At 38.5% G+C, this 20488-nt stretch overlaps 4 protein-coding genes across 13 annotated transcripts in view; 3 read left to right on the top strand and 1 right to left on the bottom strand.

Moving 5' to 3' along the window:
• Nucleotides 1-288: 288 nt before the first annotated feature.
• acat2 (acetyl-CoA acetyltransferase 2) lies at nt 289-4126 on the top strand. The gene is made up of 9 exons (XM_043218621.1): nt 289-458; nt 1180-1314; nt 1428-1609; nt 1687-1804; nt 1897-2040; nt 2280-2402; nt 2508-2662; nt 2925-3035; nt 3279-4126. The coding sequence occupies exons 1-9, from the start codon at nt 410-412 to the stop codon at nt 3447-3449; spliced, it is 1188 nt and encodes a 395-aa protein (XP_043074556.1). The 5' UTR covers nt 289-409; the 3' UTR covers nt 3450-4126.
• Nucleotides 4127-4444: 318 nt separating this feature from the next.
• kif25 (kinesin family member 25) lies at nt 4445-12821 on the top strand. Its single transcript, XM_043218920.1, has 15 exons — nt 4445-4790; nt 5497-5562; nt 6142-6267; nt 6372-6513; nt 7809-7912; nt 8194-8279; nt 8415-8457; nt 8543-8610; nt 8684-8758; nt 9237-9374; nt 9471-9647; nt 10240-10394; nt 10833-11057; nt 11264-11419; nt 12211-12821. The coding sequence occupies exons 1-15, from the start codon at nt 4722-4724 to the stop codon at nt 12360-12362; spliced, it is 1782 nt and encodes a 593-aa protein (XP_043074855.1). The 5' UTR covers nt 4445-4721; the 3' UTR covers nt 12363-12821.
• A 146-nt stretch (nt 12822-12967) lies between these two features.
• Nucleotides 12968-15738, top strand: hebp2 (heme binding protein 2). Of its 2 annotated transcripts, none has more exons than XM_043220576.1 (5): nt 12968-13119; nt 13573-13680; nt 13884-14019; nt 14422-14602; nt 15081-15738. In XM_043220576.1, the coding sequence occupies exons 2-5, from the start codon at nt 13606-13608 to the stop codon at nt 15259-15261; spliced, it is 573 nt and encodes a 190-aa protein (XP_043076511.1). In that variant the 5' UTR covers nt 12968-13119; nt 13573-13605; the 3' UTR covers nt 15262-15738. The 2 variants fall into 2 exon arrangements, with proteins under 2 accessions (XP_043076511.1, XP_043076512.1); XM_043220577.1 differs by having other exon boundaries at nt 12970-13119; nt 13593-13680.
• Nucleotides 15739-17331: 1593 nt separating this feature from the next.
• The window catches only part of nhsl1b (NHS-like 1b), a 78574-nt gene continuing 75417 nt past the window's right edge, over nt 17332-20488 (bottom strand). For all 9 annotated transcript variants that reach the window (XM_043219525.1, XM_043219528.1, XM_043219526.1 and 6 more), the window contains one exon: nt 17332-19286. In XM_043219525.1, coding sequence (XP_043075460.1) covers nt 18662-19286 — 625 coding nt within the window. In that variant the 3' untranslated portion in view covers nt 17332-18661. The remainder of the gene's footprint in view (nt 19287-20488) is intronic.

Raw genomic sequence — 20488 nt, 5'->3', positions numbered from 1 at the left:
CCTTTGCTTTGATTTTCTGTTTAGAATAAATTCTATCAAAAACCATTCCATCTATCAACATGTCATCAATTTAATGCCTAATCAGTAAAATGCACTCAAATTGGAAAGTCATGTTTGCCGGGGTGGTTTTTTTATGTAAAGTGTTTTTTTTAATTTAGAATTTTTTGTGTGGTCTAGTATGCGTAAGCAATATTTTGCTGCCTCTTGTTAGTCATCCACACCGTTAGATGGCGCAACAACAAAGAAAACCCAATGCATCAGACTGGCGTATCTCGGCTATGATGCTTTCCTAGTCTTATCAAATGAATGAGACAACGTGAAGTAGGAGGCTCCTCGAAACAACCTGTATATATAGAAAGAGCCGACCTACCGGACACATAACAAGGAACCTGCCACCATTACAGCCAAGATGAACACGGATGCGATTGTTATCGTTTCTGCCGCGAGGACTCCTATAGGTAAACCCTCAAAATCTCATGCATTGTGTTATGATGGCATTTTCCACACGATGCTGAGCACCTTTTTGTAACGTTAGCTGCAAACGGCAGTGCATCCTGTAGCAGCTTGTTGACGCATTAGCTATATTAGGAAGTTTTATCTCTTGTGCCATTAGCTCCTGAGTTATTGAACTAACCAAATAATAATATGCGTGATGAAGCTAATGAACACTAGTCTTTAGTTGTGCATCGTCAAAGTATGTGTCCTGTTTATTTTAATTAGCTAATGCTCTAGCTATACGGCAGTCTCACTGTGGCGTAGAAGAAACGTAAAGCTGCTTTGATTGGTTGCTCGGCGTTCTCGACAGCGTTCTCGTGCTCTGATTGGCTCATTTATTGTAGCGCCATGGCCAGGAGATTGATTTGGTTCAATTGGTCATCCAGATAAACCTTTTTTCATTCATATAACTTATATATATATATATATATATATATATATATATATATATATATATATATATATATATATATATATATATATATATATATATTTTTTTAGTGTAACTTTACGGAAATAATACCAGTATTTAAATGAATAACGAATTATGATTTTGCCATTTATAATGTAATATAATATAATGATAGTTATAAGCAGTATATGGGCATTTATTTCTGTTATTTACATAAAATATATTATTTAGATGAAACGAAAGTATCAACATTTTTGCTTTTTCATTGACAGGATCCTTCAATGGAGCCCTTAGTAGTGTACCTCTCAATGATTTGGGGACATTAGTCATTAAAGATGTGCTTAAGAGAGCCAATGTAAAGCCAGAAGAAGTCTCAGAAGTCATCATGGGTCATGTCCTCACTGCAGGTAAAGCATTACGTGTAGTGTACTCCATATAAATACAGAACTCATCAATGAGAGTAACACACAAAGCTCAGTTTTACTTGTGGGTTAATAGTCTTCTCCTCCATGTACATCAGGGCATGGGCAGAACCCTGCCCGGCAGGCAAGTGTTGCTGCTGGTATCCCATACTCAGTACCAGCCTGGAGCTGTCAGATGATCTGTGGATCTGGCCTGAAGGCTGTGTGTCTTGGTGCTCAGTCCATCATGACTAAAGAATCCACTATAGTCATAGCAGGAGGCATGGAGAGCATGAGTCGGGTAAGACAGCTGTAAGGAGCACTTTTATTATCTTTGAGTAAAAGGTGATGATAACCATGCAGAACCTCATCTATCAGGCTCCTCATATAGTGCAGATGAGGTCAGGGGTGAAGATGGGAGATGCTACTATGCAGGACTCTATACTGACCGATGGACTCACAGACGCCTTTTACAATTACCACATGGGAGTCACGGGTAATTTCTTAAAGCAGATTTCCTACCTTTATTTTGTCCTTTAACTGGCCAACTGATCTATATTTGGTCGTGTGTGTGTGTGTGTGTGTTAGCTGAGAACGTGGCCAAGCAGTGGGGGGTGTCCCGTGATGCTCAGGACCAGTTTGCCGTGACGTCACAGAACAGAACTGAAGCAGCTCAGAAGGCTGGACACTTTCACCAGGAGATTGTGCCAGTTACTGTTCCCTCTAGGAAAGGTAAGAGGCTAATTGTATACAGAATATATTTTATTTTTTATTTTTTTTTTTTTTTTTTCAGTGTCTCAATAAATATTTAAACTCTATGGTTCAAAAGTTTGGGGTTGGTATATTTTAAATGAATTAAAAAAAATATTCAACAATTATAATAATAATAATAAAAATAAAATCTCCTTAAGCTTGTATATGTCTCTGATGACACTGAATATAAATTGAAATAAACCTTTTATTAACATCAGGTCCAGTCGAGGTCAAAGCTGATGAGTTTCCACGGCATGGCAGTAATGTTGATGCTATGTCCAAGCTGAAGCCTTGTTTTGTGAAGGATGGTTCCGGTACAGTGACAGCTGGCAATGCATCCGGTAAACGGTGACATTGCTGACACCCACTTATTACACACTTAAGTGTCATTTTCACTGCGTAGAGATAGTAATGTTTTTTTCTCCTCGTTCCACTTTGTTTAACAGGCATAAATGATGGAGCTGCAGCTACTGTTCTCATGAGCCAATCGGAGGCCCAGAGGCGGGGCTTAAAACCAATGGCACGCATCACAGCCTGGGCTCAGGCAGGCCTTGACCCTTCAGTCATGGGAACAGGGCCAATTCCAGCCATTAGAAAAGCTGTGAGTATCTGTTGAGTCATCACAGGGCCTAATTCATCCACATGAATGAAGAATGAATTCTTGTAATCAGCGCTTATCCTGAAATAGCAGTCCAGACTAATCCAATAAAAACCCCGATTTACAACTGGGCTCATAATGTAATGTAATATAATATAACTCATTGATTAAAGCATTTGTGCTAGTTTTTTTTGCCAATTTACTGTTACAACAAATTGGTTTTCACTAGCAATAAGGATTCTTATTGTTTATGCTTTTGAACCAGGTTGATAAAGCCGGATGGAAGCTGGATGAAGTTGATCTATTTGAGATAAATGAAGCTTTTGCTGCTCAGTCTATTGCAGTGGTAAAGGAGCTCGGTCTAAACCCTGCTAAGGTGCGTTATTTCTTTAACTTTATAAATACTTGGCCACATGCACAGCTTTACACAATATTATATTGACACAGTTACCCAATGTTTTCTGTCCAACACTAACTAGATCGTAATATCATGATGAGTCTCCATTATTGCAAATATTGAAGGTCACACATGACCTTTGTTCACTTGCCTTATCTGTGACCAGACAGCTACATGAAAATATATGGAAGGAGAAATGCTCATCTGTCTCTCTTCCCTCAGGTGAATGTGTGTGGAGGGGCAATCTCTCTCGGACATCCCCTCGGTATGTCCGGCTGTAGAGTGTTGGTGACCCTGCTTCATGCGCTTCAGAGGACAGGGGGACGAAAAGGGATCGCTTCATTGTGTATTGGAGGTGGAATGGGTATTGCCATGTGTGTAGAGAGAGAATAAATTAACTTCCACTGTAATCGTGTGCTTTTAATCAGGCCCTAAATCCGGTTCAAATCTAACCAGGCTATGAAGAGACTAAAGCAAGTACGTACTCAAGTCAGAACTTGTGTGTGTGTATATATATATATATATATTGTAATGGAAGGGAAATCCTTAGCAAAATGATCTAATGTATCATTATATACAGTGTATTTGGGGCATTTTCACTTAACACTAATGTATTCCCTTCTGTATTTTGTGATTTACGGTACATAAAGAGGACGTATTGTATGCCGGCTGCTAAGACATTCCTTTTCTGTGTTAATTGTCTGTGGTTGCTGATTTACTCTTATAGTAGAGCTTTTATTGGTATTAAAACTGGCTCTGTCCACAAGCGTATCAACGATAACATGATTTATGAAAATCATGTTGTGTTTTAATCCAGTCGATCTGTTTCTAGCAGATTGCAAATTGGACCTAGTACTTAGATAAGACCTATCTACACTGTGCAATAGAAAACTGCCTTAGAAAATGTCAAATGTGCCAAAAAGGCAATATTAGCCTCTATCCCGTGCTTCCAATAGTCTGTAATAACAATTTCTCCCAATGTTAATTTGTACCTCAGGGGAAAAGCTGTTTACATATTTAGCCTGTGTTGTACTCTTTATCTTACTGCTTAATAAAGAATTTAATGGAGAGCCGTGTGTCCTATTGAGAATACAGACCTGTTTTACCTGAAAACGTTTATGCGCATTTTCCAAATCTTCACTATCATCGCCATCATGCTTTTAGCATTTATTTCTAATTAAAATAATAATGTATCACTTTACATTAATTGTAAATTTAATCTTTAACGACTATGATGACACTTAAACCTTAACATCACCCTTCTGCGAGAGATGCGACAATTAATAAAGTAACCAGTAGAGGGCGCCAAATCTCAATGGCGCTGATGATAATCTATTCATGTGACTGTTGTTGAGTCTTAGATCAGTGTGGTACAGGTGCGTGTGTTGTCATGAAGTGACAAAAAACTGTCAAAATTCATATACCAAGCCCGCATTGGTGATAAATGCGCAGACGATATCTTACATCGTACTCAATGAAATGACACACTGTATGAAATGTTAAATATAGATCAGAAAGCACCGAACAGGACGGCGCCAAATAGGCTAGTGTGCGCAGGCAGGTAATCGGCTTACACCTCCGACAAACACACACGAGCTCATCATGTACTGTCCCTGCTCAACACTAAATGCTTCATTTAACGTCCTGGTCTGACTCTCATTCACAATGCCGCTCTTTATTAATCGAGACCAGATTTTTGCACATCAAGTCCATCTTCTAGAGCACAAACTACGGGTGAGTTTTCTCTTATATTACAAGAACAATATTATAAAAACAGGTGGGCTTTGATTGCATGTGATTTACAGACACGTCTACTGTCGTTATGATTTATTGGTATGTTATTTGTTTGAGTCGACAATCAATTTATATCTTTGTATTGAATAGAATAGAAAAGTTACAAGACCTTTAGGCCTATGACCTCCGTATTCGTCTTGTTTTTGTGTGAAGCCACCCACAAACAGTTATTAGGCAACATAGATGTAATTTGGTAATACTATGGCATTCTTTTACGTGCATTTGAACACTAGGTAATTACCTAAGTATAGGCTATAAATAGGGTGATTGTTCAGTGCCTTTTGGTCTATAGGTCTGTATCAAAAATGATCATATACCATCAGTGTACCATGGTCTGGTGTGTTTTTATAAGGGATGGCTGTGTCTCAAATCCTGGAGAGCTGCTGACCTAGATTAGACAGCCTTTTGTGTTTTGTAGGCTCTTTTGAATGATGTGTATGATGTCCAGATGTGTTGTCTAGGTAAGCAACTCACCATGATTTTAAGACAAAGCCTCAGGTATGTCAGGTACACTAGCAGCTAGAGTATGACCGATGATCAGTTCAGTTTAGTCATCAGTTCATTCTTATTTTAAAATGATGTTGTAATATTACATCAATATGCCTAAATGTAACAATAAGGCCCTCTCTTTCCTTCTTCTTTTTAGAGTAAAGAGGAGCGTATTTTGGAGTTGGAAACAGAGAACGCTCTTCTTCATCTGAGACTCGCTGAGGTATGAATGATGCAAATTCTGTGTGAAATTCATCAAACTCCACTAATGGGGTTCAACTCTTCGCCGCAGTTAAAAGTTTGACCTGCCAGATGGTTTCACTGCAAGATAAGTGGCTTGCAGACAGGCGACAGGTGTTCGCCAGTCTCACCTAATTTATTCACGTGCCTAATATCGGTTTATGAAGTACAGGCCAGAAATATACCTCTGGTTAGAGATCCACATATTATGATAATATTATATTTGAGTGCATATAAATATGATAATAATTTTGTATCATGATAAAATATAATTAATGCTTTTATTCAGTTAGATGCATTAAATCAATCAAAATGCAAGCCATTATGTTTGTTACAATATATTTCTATTTGTAAAAAATGTGTTCTTCTCAACTTTTTGTTAATCAAAGACTCACTGAAAAAGCTGTTTTCAAAATTAATAAGAATCAAAAAAATGTTTCTTCAGATTTTTAAACGGGAGTGCGTATCAAAATCTCCACAATCTTTTTGTAAGGTGAAAAAATGTAAATGCTCTGATCAGTTGGTATTTGCTCTCCATTGACCTTTCATTTAACCTGTCAAGTGTCTGGGTAAACTCCGCGATGAGAGGGAGGAGAAAATCCATGTCCAGAGGCAGAAACATCAGCAGCAGAGGAAAGTGCAGAAGTCCACAAACGTAGCTCTCTCCAGACTTCTGTCTGAAGTTCAGGTGATGGCAAAAACACTGCTTCGAAACAAGTCCTACTCTACAGAAGCTTTGAAATGCAGTGTTTTGCAAGTCCAGCATCATCATGCGCACTGTGTTGCTCTCAGGTTCTGAAACAGGACTTGAAGGATGTCTTTGCCATCTATGTGGGGTTTGCCAAAGAGCTGGAGGAACAGAGCAAGCAGCTGTTTGAATGTGTGGGCACTGCCAGAAATGCTGTTCAGCATGTCCAAAGGGATGACGTTCAGAGTGAGTATGAACTCCATTTGTATTGTCCCAAATACACTCAATGGTCTCATTCGCCAAAAACGTGCACGTATATTTAGATTCAGTCAAACGGCAAGGTCGCATGACGGCCTGGATTACGAACCTCAACTCAGAACCTCTATCTCCTTTTCTATTTAATCTTCTGCTCTCATTGCCTGCATTCTTCCCCATCTGTCTCTTCCTTCATCTGTCTCCTTCTCTATCACGAAAGCAGCCGTGTTGTGACAGTAGGTATGTGGTGCAGAGATTATCCACACTTCCCCACCCCCAGCCGCTCCTCCAGGAAAAGCTGCTGTCAGCAGGGACAGTGAGGTTATGTGTCCTGTGCGTCACCTGCAAACCATGGTGACAAGCCTCCCGCGGGGCCTGTGGATCTTCTCCCTCCTCATTTATATAGCTGTATTTATAAAACTCCAAGTCACTGTGTCGCAAAGTGCAAATGAAAAAAATGTTCCTTCATTCAAAGATTACAGTATACGTTACAATATATGATGTTTGTTGCCGTTTTTCTGCTGTCGTTATGTAAGTTTGGCTTTTGATATTGATCCCTGCCATTATTTTTTCCAGTGATGTTTGGTTGGTTTAATTTAATATGAGATTTTTTGCATTTAGCTGTTGACATATTTACTTAACCCGGCACTGTCAAATATCAACAATTGTATAAAAATAGTATATAAGCCTAGAATTTATTAAACCCTGTGACCCTGGACCACGAAACCTGTTGGAAGTAGCACAGGTGTACCTTTCATAGCCAACAATGCACTATATGGATTATGTATGGAAATGATAATGTTCCACGAAAATATATTGTCCATTTTCTACTGTGAACATATCAATTTTCTTTTTCTTTAATCTAACAAAGCATACATCAATGCAAAGCTTATTTATTCAAATTTCAGACGGTATAATTTAAAAGAAATGGACCCTTTTGTCCTTATGGTTTTGTTGTCCTGGGTTACAAATAATAAGTGCAAAAAAACAAGGATTTATTAACTAGTATCTTGTTTGTCTGGGCTAAATGCTGGGCTGTTATTAAATATAGTCACTTTTTTCCTGATAATTAGTCATCCAGTGGTCACAGAGATGTTGGTAACCTTGGATTTACTAAGCAGTCACTACTACTAACCGAGTTGCATAAAGATCGTTTAGTGTTCATTTTGTGTCAAAAAAGTGACACAACATGAATTACGCGTTCCTATGTGTTAATTGATCCTGCTCTGTTTGCTCATTGATATGGTAATGTACACAGATACATAGTTTTCTTTTGTTTTCTGTAGAGCTCCGTATTCAGCTGACAGCACTTGAAGGCTCTTTACAGGAAGAGAAGGAGAGGTGCAGAGAGGAGCGTCTGAGGAGGAGGCTGCTCCACAACACCCTGGTTGTACGTATTTGCTTCTCTGTTTTGATTTACTTAGTTCCTAATATATCTATAGTTTGAACATTTTGCAATTTATTTAAAGTCAAGATGTGGGGAGAAAACTGGATATGACATTGCCCTGTCACCTGCTGTGGCGTGACTAATGTTTTTGAATATTTCAGTTATGAATATTTAAAGTATTTTAGACCAGTTTCTACCTGTCCAGACCAGTTTCTATGGTTAAAAATGACCGTGTAAGGATTCCAGATAATTCAGTTGAACTAAAAATAAAACGCTATCTGTAGGAGCTAAGGGGGAATATCAGAGTTCACTGCAGGCTGCGTCCAGTCCTACACTTCGATCACATCCCAGGATCGCCCACAACCAATGGGTAATGTAATCTAAAATACGTATCAAATGAATAGTAATAAATGAATGCATATGAAATTCATCTAAAATATGTCACACAGAAGCCATGCTTTGAGAATGCGGTATGTCTTGTCTAAATCTCATTTTCCTTTTTAAGATCTTCATCTTCGTGTGAAGCAGTAGTGCAGGCGGTCAATGATGTGAGTGAATTTAATGTTTGTTGTGTTTATGGGATCTATAAAATAGCATTACGCCCTACGCTCTCTGACCACTCTTGTTTTGCAGGACTCTGTTTTTGTGAACTGCACCAAAACCTCCAGTCCTGCGATGAGCAAAGTATTCGAGTTTGAGAGGTAATTAGACACTACATAAAATGCAAACATTTAATGTGGTGCTTCAGTGGTGGATAATGTTTTTGACTTTCAGAGTTCATGGTCCAGAAGACAGCCAAGAGACTGTGTTTGCAGAGGTGAAACCCCTTCTAACATCCCTACTTGATGGGTAAGTGTCCTGTTCATTACAACCAAGTTTAACTATTCACTATCACTATTAGGAAATTGAGGCATAGACTGTTATTATTTTGGAAATCAATATGATCTGGTTGCATTCTGAGACAATTTTTTTTCTGCTGAAAGCTGAAAAGACTATATAATTGTTCTTATTACTTTAGTTTTTTAATTAAATGTAGGTTTTTTATGTTTGTATGTTTTTGTAACCATAGTTGTAAAATATAGTTGTTGAAATAATCTGTAATGATCTGTGTGTATGTGTGTGTGTGTGTGTGTGTGTGTTTATTATGTTTATTGTTATTATGTTTATTGTGTGCGATTAATCACGATTAATCACACACACACACACACACACACACACACACATATATATATATATATATATATATATATATATATATATATATATATATATATATATATATATATATATAAAATATATATACAAAAAGATCTCTTCTACATTTTAGGTATAATGTGTGTATCATGGCCTATGGCCAAACAGGCAGTGGAAAGACACACACAATGATTGGCTCTGAGGATCCTACAGCTGCAGTGCAGGACTCTCAACAGGGCATCATTCCAAAAGCAGCCAATGAGCTGTTCAAGTAAGCCTGGTCTCTCAGAGAGGAGTTTGTTCATAAAATCACTACATGTTTCACGCATCTAAAATATAGCAGCTTAAAGTCTGTCTGTGGTTCCAGGCTGATCTCTGAGAAGCCAGCGGACAGTCATACGGTGGAGATGTCAGTGGTGGAGGTCTATAATAATGAAGTTATGGACCTTCTGGCCAGAGATGAGGATGGGGTGACAGTTGGGGTAAAGAGAGAAGTCATCACCACCAGCACAGGCACCAGCGAGGTGCCCTGCCTAACATATGAGTGAGTTCCACATTTCAACTTATTGTATTTTAACTTGTTTTGCAAAATACAATGGTCAGTGCAAATATACTTATAAATAGTTATAAGTATATACTATAATAATAGTTATAAATATACTATAATAATCTAGTTATAAATGATTGTTTACTGCAGGGTTATTGTAGTTAAATACAACTAAAGCAAAAAAAACATATTTAGTATTAAAGTAACTAAAAGATAACATATAAAACATAAAACAAAATATATAAAAAATAATAAAATACCATACAGACAAAAATTGCCAAAAAAAATCATGAGAAAATTACAAAAATGTTATCTGAAATTAAAATGAAAATAAAAAACAACAACTAAATATTGCATGTTAATAAAAAAAATTCCAATTATACTAAAATAACACTTGTCATGTTCATAGTTTTGGTACTGTTTAGATATTTTTAGATGCATTAATGCTTGTGTGAATTTTAAGTTTACAATCAGCATTTATTTTTTAGTTTGACTTTTTTTCATTGTACTTTGAGCTTTTGCTGCATGCACACATGACAGTCACGGGTTTGCATGTGTTTGACTTGATTTGTGTGTGTGTGTGTGTCAGGTTGGTGCGGAGCTCTGCAGAGGTAATGCAGCTGATCAATTCTGTGTTAAAACTAAGATCTCACAGTCCCACCCTGGTGCACATGGACTCCTCCAGATCTCATTTCATCGTCACTCTCACCGTCACCTCCAAAAGCCCAGATGCACTGGCTCTAGGTATGAAATACAGTGTTTCTTCAAGACTTCCAGTTCCCAACTCATATGTTTTGAAGCTGTAATGTTTCCTCAAGCCATACGCTGCTATCTGCAGCACACACGGTTATGGCTGTTAAGTGAGACCAAGCATGTTATCTGAAGACACACACAAACAGTCATTCAAACAGCTCCATTTTCTCACACACCCACTGGATTAGTTATCTACACATACACACACTTAAGCACTTTCTTGCTACTTTGAAAAGAGAGCCCAATGCTTATTCGAAAGGTTTTTTTTAAGATAGCACTGAAAGACCTTTTAAAGGTTGCCATTGGATTCAGGTGCGTGGCATCACAAAGATATGGGCAGGAGACTCAGTATGGCCTATGTAGTCCCACCCTAAAGTTAAAAGAGCTAATCACCTTTTTAATGAAGTTGTAATTAATTGCATGTTGCAGCCCGTCGTCTGCAGAACGCCCGACAGGATGTCCAGCGGGTGTCTCAGAAGGAGTGGTGGAGCCCACGCTGCCGCAGGGCCGCTTCCTCACGCTCGTCTAGCCCCGCCTCCTCGCCGTGCCACTCCCCCTCCCACTCACCATGCCCCTCCCCCCGACCCAGCATCACACAGCCCCCCATCAAAACCAAGCTGCAGCTGGTGGACCTGGCTGGGAGCGAGTGCGTAGGTAAGAGGATGCAGTCTTGTGCTTCGTCTGACAAAGACATGGTAAAAAAAAGTTACTAATTGAGCCATTTTACAATCAAATAAAACACAATAACCATATTCAGTCATAAGGTTTATGGAGTGTGAAATCTCAGGTCAGATTTTAGTGCTGCAAGCCGATGAAGCTGTGAATAGTGTCCTAGCGCTGATGTTTTGGGATGTGTTTAGGGATGTCAGGTGTGACCGGTGCGGCTCTGTGGGAAAGCTCCTGTATAAACCGCAGTCTCTCTGCTTTGTCTGATGTTCTGGGAGCTCTGGCTGAAAGACGACCTCATGTACCCTACCGCAACAGCAAACTAACACATCTACTACAGGACGCCATAGGTGAGAGCAGATCTACTGTGAAACAGCACTACTTTACACGTGATTTTTTCCTATTCTGTCTCAAAAATGCATCCAGACAATATGGATAAAGACAAGCTGTTTTGCCAGATAGGTTTTTAATCCCCTAAAACAAAATAATATAAATTTAATAAAAATGTTAGATACATTTCCCATATCAAATTGGGGAAAACACATTAAAGAGAATTTCCAAATATGATTAAAACATGCAAGCTATCACGCAGACAAAAAGGCAAGCAAGATATAAACCAATACTCTTGAAAAAACGCATCATTTTTAAAATGAACAGTCAGAATTGAAATGCATTAGGCAACTGTAGCCTATTTCATACTCGTTCATGCACACACCATGACAAAACTCATTCATTGATGCATACTGTATAATAATCTGACAATAAAAAAAATCAACAATAATGCCTTTTACCTTCATGTTTCTAATTCAAAACTAACAAGTCCACCAGCTTTCAAAGATATAACAATCTGAAACCTGGTTATAGATATGAATAGATTTTTATGAAATAATTTTGCTTTGATTTCGGAGTTGCAGAGGTAGTGAATAATGAATCACCTGAAGAATGATTTTGTGCTGTTTTTACCTTGTATATAGTGCATGACGTGAGTTTGCTTTGCTTTCAGTAGAACCACAGTTAAAACTGGTACAACCAGTCAACCAAACAATGGCAGTTTAAAAGCGTCATAGACAAGACCTATCTACATTCTTCTCCCAAGCCTCTTCTGACCATTTTTTTTTTTTTACATCTTTTCCTTACACAGGAGGGGATGCCAAGCTTCTGATAATGCTGTGTGTATCTCCCACTCAACGCTTCCTCACCGAATCTCTTCAGTCCCTGGGGTTCGGTGCCCGAGCCAGACAGGTTCAGAGAGAGCCGCCACGCAGGAAAAACACGGCTCTGAAGATGAAGTAACCAACGGGGAGATCCATTTGATAGCTGCTTGTGTGTTTTCATTTGTACGAATTTTGGTCACAGGTTTATGGTGCTCAGGTCATGTTGAAAGTTGCAGTGCTTTGTAACAACACTTTAGGGTTATGTTTATGTTCATAGTTAATATGTGTCAGTGATTTGATTCAGTATTGTAATTTTTGACAATCTCTTGCACACTGGGGATGTTCCTCTGATAAAATGTTTACAGGTTTTTGTGTCTAGTGTGAGTGGAATACTTCAGATTATGTGTGTCTGCAATTAACCATTAGTCTGTACTAAAATATTTTTGTGGTGATGAATAACGTATGGCTTTTAAAGTAACAGTGTTTGCAACCTAACTCTAGTTGACCTTATTTGCAGCAAAATAACGCCTTTCCAGTGTATCACGATTTATGAATGTTCAAAAAAAGCTTTAAATTTAATAAAATTTACAGTAAATCATCTACATCATCAGCTATTTTCTTTATTTTTTACATTGTGATATTTTGTCCTATTGTAAAGGACAATGGTTGCTGGCCATGTCCTTTTATTTACATATTCGTCACAACCAATCAGAGCCTTCTCAAGCGTGATGTAACATAAAAACACGGAAGTGTCAGCGTAAGCGTTACTTAAGCAGAGACTTGTTACATAGCGCCCGTAACTCGATCTTCTTTATCTAGAAGTTATAACACGCCTGTCTGTGACGATACACACTGCGGGTCTCAGTTGCGGCATTTTAGCGCTCAACAGCGGACAGGTGAGTTTATTTATCGTGCAATTTCAGAATTTAAGCGTATAAAATAGTCGTAGTCTGATTTCAACGCAATTTTGACAGCATTCGGAAAGACGTCGACAATATTCATCCATGTGCATTATATAGTGTGCACTCATTTTTCTTCCGCGAGATACGTACAGCTTGCAGCATTGTCAAAACACTCAGAAATAACATTTAAGTTGTATCAACATTTAATTATTACCTAGATGATTCAATTATTAATAGCCTCGTCGTAATCATGTTAACGTCGACACTATAATATCCAAATTTAAGTCTAAACGTGCAGGACTACAAATTTATGAAAAAGAAAATCTTCCTATTTTTCCCACGTTTATACAAATATATTTTAGGTTAAAATTTTAAATATTACAAAGATTCATCTGGTGTCAAGTGTGGAGCTTTATTCTGATGTAGTATTGCATTTTGTCTAAATAGTTTGCATCATAGTTGAACAGCATTTCAGTGAAGATGCTTAAAGCCATCGGTCAAACTTTGTTTTCTACTGGACTCCAGAACCCAAAATTCACTGCTCAACAGAGTAAGGTTAGTGTGTGTGTTTTTTGCCCGAAACCTTCCATACTTAACTGCAGACTTTGGATTTGTTAATATTTGTTTATTGCTTATTAGCAGAGCTGATGCTTAGTTGTTTTCAATGCAGTCTTTGAACAGCATATCTCGTTTCTTTTGGTTTATTATTTAGTGGCTCAAATGTTTCCAGACATATTTGATGAATAAACGCTTTTCAGGGTGAAGACTATGAGGTCCGCACTTACCACACAACAAACTGGGTCAGCACAGCTGTGATTGGCATGGAGCAGGACCCAGCCTTCAGCACAGGCTTCAAAAGACTCTTCAAATACATTCAGGGGAATAATGACAAGAGTACGTTCTCGTGTTTCTGTAGAAGGCTAGAGATTTTTGTGTAGTAGACATTCAAAATTAGTACGTTCAACCATTATTACCACACTTTGGAGCTGTTTCTAACCATTTTTATTACATAATACGTATGCATTAGAAAACAGCATAAGCATATGGGTGAAAAATCATATGCACAAAGCCAAAATTGTGTGTATTTAAGGTTTCTTTGAGATACCTGACCGCACCATTTATAATAATAAAAAGCATGTGACAAGTTGTGTTCCCACAGACTAAACAGCGTTAATGATTCACCAAATGACACTTCACCCGCAAAACAGTTTTAGTGGATAAAAGCATAAGTTTGTGCACCTTCTAATTAATGAACCACCTTTAATAATGGCTTTACTTGAGCACTTTTGTATCAAGAGTGTAAGGTGGAGATGACGGCACCAGTGAGCTGTCTGATCGAGCCCGGTGCAGGACCCACTTGTGAAAGCACCTTCACTGTGTCCTTCTACATCCCTGAGGAGCATCAGGCTGACCCACCCAAACCCACCGATCCAGATGTTTTCATCGAGAACAGAAAAGAGGTCACGGTTTTTGTGAGGTATGTTCGTGATGAGGGTTGTGATTTAAATTGTAGACTTTTTAAGAAAGGATGAGTTAAATTGATTAAAACAATTAGCTTTAATCAATTAATCCTAAATAAAAAATATTAAGGAGCGACTTTTCAACACTGATAACAAAAAAATAGCATATTTGAATGATTTTTGAAGCATCAAGTGGCACCACCGTACCTGATAATCACAGCAAAATGTAACTTTTGTCCTATTTTAATATATTTTACATTTGAATATTTTGCAATATTATAGTTTCTACTGTATTTGATAGGAAAAGCAGTCTTACTAATCATAAGAGAATTCTTGTGTGAACGTTAAAGCTTACAGACTTTATTTCTGAATGTCAATTTATTTAGCAAGGAATTTGATTTACAAATATCTTGGAAGAACTACATTACATTCTTCTTGTTTAAATATTGTTGTCATAGCTTCACAGTGGCTTGGCATTGTTTTTATCTTTGGCAGGACCTATGGAGGCTTTACTAATAGTGAAAGCAGCCATGCAGAGCTTCTCAAACTGATAGAGAGCCTTAAGAGGGATGGGATGAAATTCAAGGAGGCTCCTTTCTACAGAGCGGGGTATGACAGCCCCTTCAAACTGACCAACCGCAGGAACGAGGTGTGGCTGATCAAAGAAGACGAATAAAAGTCCTGACGATCAAACAGTCACGCAACGTCAACTTGTGTGTTTGAACCTAACTATAGTCATTGTGCAGATGCTTTGTTTACTGTGTACCACAAGTGCCTGAATGCTTTTATATGAGAAATTGAACACTGTACTAATTGACCAAATATTTTACAGCAATTTTTTTAGGTACCGAAAAGGTTGAAATAACTTCTAATTGGCTGTCAGACTGACACATTTCCTAAATCTCACTGATAAAGTCTCAAAGCACTTAGGATCAAGTACTGCATGAATTTAACTTTTTTTAAATGTCGTTAAATATGTTGTCTGTGTTTTGAACTATTTATATCGCACTGAATATTGCATCTAATCGTTTAAGGGAACAGTAACGTTGCATTAACTTGAATTTGTATTTTGGTCTTAAAATAACTTGTACAGATTTTTAAACTCGTCCATCTAGTGGTAAAAAAATAAAACTGAATGCATCTTGCAAAAGGAGGTTGTCGTTTGGCTCTGCTAATATGAATGAATGTATTTTATATCACCATTCAATTTTGTTCTTGTATCATCAGTATACTGTGTCCATTTATTATGTATATATTAATACAAACACATTTATATACAGGGAGTGCAGAATTATTAGGCAAGTAGTATTTTTGAGGATTAATTTTATTATTAATTTTCAAAATTATTATTATTAATTTTCTGAGTCGGACTGGAGCTCTCTGCCCTTTACCGATCCAGCCACGGGCCCATCCATCTGGCCCATCAAGACTCACTCTCATTTCATCAGTCCATAAAACCTTAGAAAAATCAGTCTTGAGATATTTCTTGGCCCAGTCTTGACGTTTCAGCTTGTGTGTCTTGTTCAGTGGCGGTCGTTTTTCAGCCTTTCTCAACTTAGCCATGTCTCTGAGTATTGCACACCTTGTGCTTTTGGGCACTCCAGTGATGTTGCAGCTCTGAAATATGGCAAAACTGGTGGCAAGTGGAATCTTGGCAGCTGCATGCTTGACTTTTCTCAGTTCACGGGCAGTTATTTTGCGCCTTGGTTTTTCCACACGCTTCTTGCGACCCTGTTGACTATTTTGAATGAAACGCTTGATTGTTCGATGAGCACGCTTCAGAAGCTTGGCAATTTTAAGAGTGCTGCATCCCTCTGCAAGATATCTCACTATTTTTGACTTTTCTGAGCCTGTCAAGTCCTTTTGACCCATTTTGCCAAAGGAAAGAAAGTTGCCTAATAATTATGCACACCTGATATAGGGTGTTGATGTCATTAGACCACACCCCTTCTCATTACTGAGATGCACATCACCTAATATGCTTAATTGGTAGTAGGCTTTCGAGCCTATACAGCTTGAAGTAGGACAACATGCATAAAGAGGATGATGTGGTCAAAATACTCATTTGCCTAATAATTCTGCACTCCCTGTATAGGAAAAGGAAATGAAGGAAAAATATATATTAAATATTTATAAACGAGAATATAAAAACATGTAAACATTTGAACACCTCTGGGATGTGATTAATCATTTGACAGCTAATATATGTATATGTATATATATATATATATATATATATATATATATATATATATATATATTTATGATAGAAACAATATGAATTTTGTTTTCATTTTGGTCATTTCAAACTACTAAAAGATAAAGAGAAAAAAAAAAAAACCTTCTGAGGACATAACCTCAGGTGCTAGAGAGATCCTACAAGGCCAAACACACTATGCACCGTCATCAGGTTTATTTTTGAGATAATGTTTTCCTGAATATCATGTTCACAAGCTCAGCACAAAAGAAGACGTGCATGTGGAGAAACAAAAGGCTTCCTTTTATCTCTCTATTGCAGCCGAATCATAAACAAGGATTCACAATTTGTCGTAATAGAACCTCTGAAGACTCTGTATTGAGCTTTAAATGACGGTCAGTAGGACAGAAAGTGGAGTTGATGATCCCGCAGAGCCTCTGGAGTTGATGTACGGCTGTGGGTGTTATGGTGACGGTGCTAATGAGATTGTGGTTTGGGCTGGCGGTTGACAGGTGGCAGTGAATCAAAGACACAGACAAGACAGATGGGCAGTTTTTAAATATCACCATTTTATTACAGAGACATACTCTAGAGGGTTAGCAGCTTGCTTCCTCTTAACCATCGTTCTCTTTTTCTGATCCGCGGTAGAATAGGTGAAGGAACAAAATAGAAGCTCTGTGATCTGTGCATCTGAATTTAAAGACCACAAATCAGTAGGAGGTCCTGTCTAATCACACCTCATTCACCTCCCTCTCAAAAAGCCCACCTCCAGATACAGTATATCAAAACCACATTCTGGCTATTCTAAAATAAATACTCTACAAAAGGAAGCCACTCCTAGCAAAGTTTCTAAAATGTACAAATTCTTTGAAAATAAGATCAGGTGTTACTTAACATTTCTGTAGGTATTTACATAAAAAACATTATAAAACTGCACAAGAAAAGAAAACGCTTGACAGGTAAACAGGAGGATTAGTAATGAAGCGGTTACTTTCGCTAGATGTTCAACTCATTTCAGCAAGTTAAGAGTGTCCCGTTCGGCTCTTTGGTAACCAAAACAATTACAAGTAAACCGGTCATTTGTTTCAAGTAAGATGTCAGAATTAACTTTTTTTAAAATAACCAACACAGACACAATGCTTTTTAAATGACAAATAAAAGACGACACAGTGCAAACCTACACACCAAAACCCCACAAACAAGCTGTCGTTACTCCCAAATCCCAATTCCTTTTCCATTCCAGACACTTCCTTTGGTCCGAACAGTATGGAAAGATACCCTCTTTTAGGAATCGGGTCGGTGTGCTGCTTATCTTGGTCTTTAAAGACCGGTGTACTGAAGCGGTAAGGCGCTGACAGAGCTGCCTCGGTGAAGTTCGAGATGTGACGCACCACAAAATATCCATCAACCTGAACTGCTACAGCCAAAACAAGTAGTCAACATAGTAATTCCTTCATTACAACTTCCGTTAACTGCTTCACCAAATTAAAAAAAAAAAAAACCCACACAAATCTGACTGTTACTGCTTAAGAATGGAAATAAAAAGCTGAACGACATAAAAGAAGTAATTGCTAAGCTTTGGAAAGATGAGTCTAGTATTGCCACTGAAAGCGAAGTTCTCTCCAAAAAAAGGTCAGATTAGATTAGATTGGTTGCTTTTTTTTTTTTTTTTTTTTTTGAAGAGCTACAGATACAGCAGTATCTCTTCTACTGCTTGAGCCGACTGCTTGATCTACCTTAGATCCACAAGTCTTAGCCCACACTACAACATCAGGCTGCCTGGATTAGCGGGAGCGGCGAGACCCGGAGTCCAGCCTCTCCTGGTCAGTCTCTGGTGCCTAGAAGACGTTCTGTCTTTGCCAAGGAGCCACCTGGTATCCTAACTGCTGCTCTGCTCACATAAAGTGCTGTTGGAGTCCTGAGAGATGGGAAGGGGCATGTCGGATGGAGGAACAGGGCACGGGTCTTCACAGTCGGTGAGTTCCCCATCCCTCTCGCAAATAACAGTCATTGGGCTGCTGAGGATCCGGCTGCGGGCGTTGTATTTGCTGCTGGCGGCAGAGGGCGGCGTGCGAGATCGGCCGTACTTTGGACCGATTAACGACGGGGACATTGAGAACATTCCCTCATTGCGTGTCCAGTCCTCGGGTGTCCTCTTGTTCCGGCCCGGTGAAGAGCAGGGGCTCTCGCCCGTTGGAGACGCCGGATCGAACGAGGAGTCGAGAGAGCGAGTCCTCTGAAAGCGTGGGTCGGTGCTGCGCAGCATCTCTGCAGCAGACATGCGGAAGCTGGTCTCCGAGCGACTGCCTTTCTTCAGCAGCAGGGCCTTGAAGGTGTCGCTGCTCGTTGCGGATTTGCGCAGGTTGCGCTGGATGGAGCCTGTTTGTCGTGGCAGAGAGGAAGTCAAGCCGGGGGGAGTTCCTGTAGGGGTGACCGGTGGGGATAAAGGACCTCGTGAACGCTCTTCTTCGGATTCCTTGCGCCCCAGGACTTTCCGCTTCGACCTGGAGATAAAGATGAAGTAATGTAATGTAGGCAAAACTTCATTTTAAGGTGTCCTTGTTACAGGTTAACATACTTACATGTAATTATGCATAATTGTTAATATAATAGCAAGTAAATACATGTACTTAATTAATACATGATTGTACTGTAACAAGGACCAAAAAAAAGTGTAAAGGAGAAATAAAGCAATGAAAGCCAAAGAAGGGATGCACAATATCTCGAGGTTAATACTTAGTTAATCTTTAAAAATATAAATTAGCAAAAAAATTAAATGTCTTTTTTTTTTTTTTTTTTTTTACCAGTACTGTACATTATAATACTGTGATGCCTAAATTCACATCAGCATTCAAAACAATTGGTTTTAATTTTTAGTGTTTGGCAGTGTAGAATTTTAATATTCTGAATTCGATCATTTTAAAATTGTGCATCCCTAAACCAAAAGAAAAAAAATGTAAACATTAGCTAAAGCTTATATTAGTTAGCAGTAGGCAGGAGAACATCAGTTCATTTAGTACAAACAAAAAAGTAGTTTGCCGTTTTTTTTTTTTTTGCATGTGTTTGAAACCGTTATTTAAAGGAAACTCTATTGACAGAGCTGCCACTTAATGAAACTGCTTCACTTCAGTTAACAACTAATCTAACTACTCCTGAAGCTGGATGACTCGAATAAGATTTGAGTCAATTTTTGTGATGAATTTTTTCAGTCTTGATGAGCCTATCCCCTTCATTGATTTCTGTTCCACTTTCTCATTAAACTCAGCTAGCCCCCAGCAAACCAAAACTTCACTGCAAAATTGGAAAAGCAGGAATAACTTAACGCAGGATATAAATAGCGGGAGTGGGACGTGGGTGGTGTTTAATACAAATCCAGTGCTTTAAAAGCCAAACCAAAGAGGAATACTGCAAGCGTTGCAACTTTATGGAAGTGCAGACATAATGGAAACTTAATCAACAAAGCAAACTGGGCAAAATGCCCAGCGTCATTTTAGCTCATAGGGCTGTTCATTCACCCAACCAGTAGGGGGACCTTGGGTCAATGAACACTAGCATGTGTGCCCAGGATCAAATCAAATTCATTAGCAAGGCGTAACTGCTGCAGATTAGGGAACGTGGGATTATCTGCGGGATGAAGCAGAAATTCATCCCAAGTCTGAGATGCGCTGGGAGATTATAGAGCTAATCCCACCCTAGCATCATCACG

The sequence above is a fragment of the Puntigrus tetrazona genome, chromosome 20 (assembly GCF_018831695.1).
Source record: "Puntigrus tetrazona isolate hp1 chromosome 20, ASM1883169v1, whole genome shotgun sequence".
NCBI classification, from domain to species: domain Eukaryota; kingdom Metazoa; phylum Chordata; class Actinopteri; order Cypriniformes; family Cyprinidae; genus Puntigrus; species Puntigrus tetrazona.
Note: the sequence above shows the minus strand (reverse complement) of the source record. Positions and strands in the feature narration are given on the sequence as shown.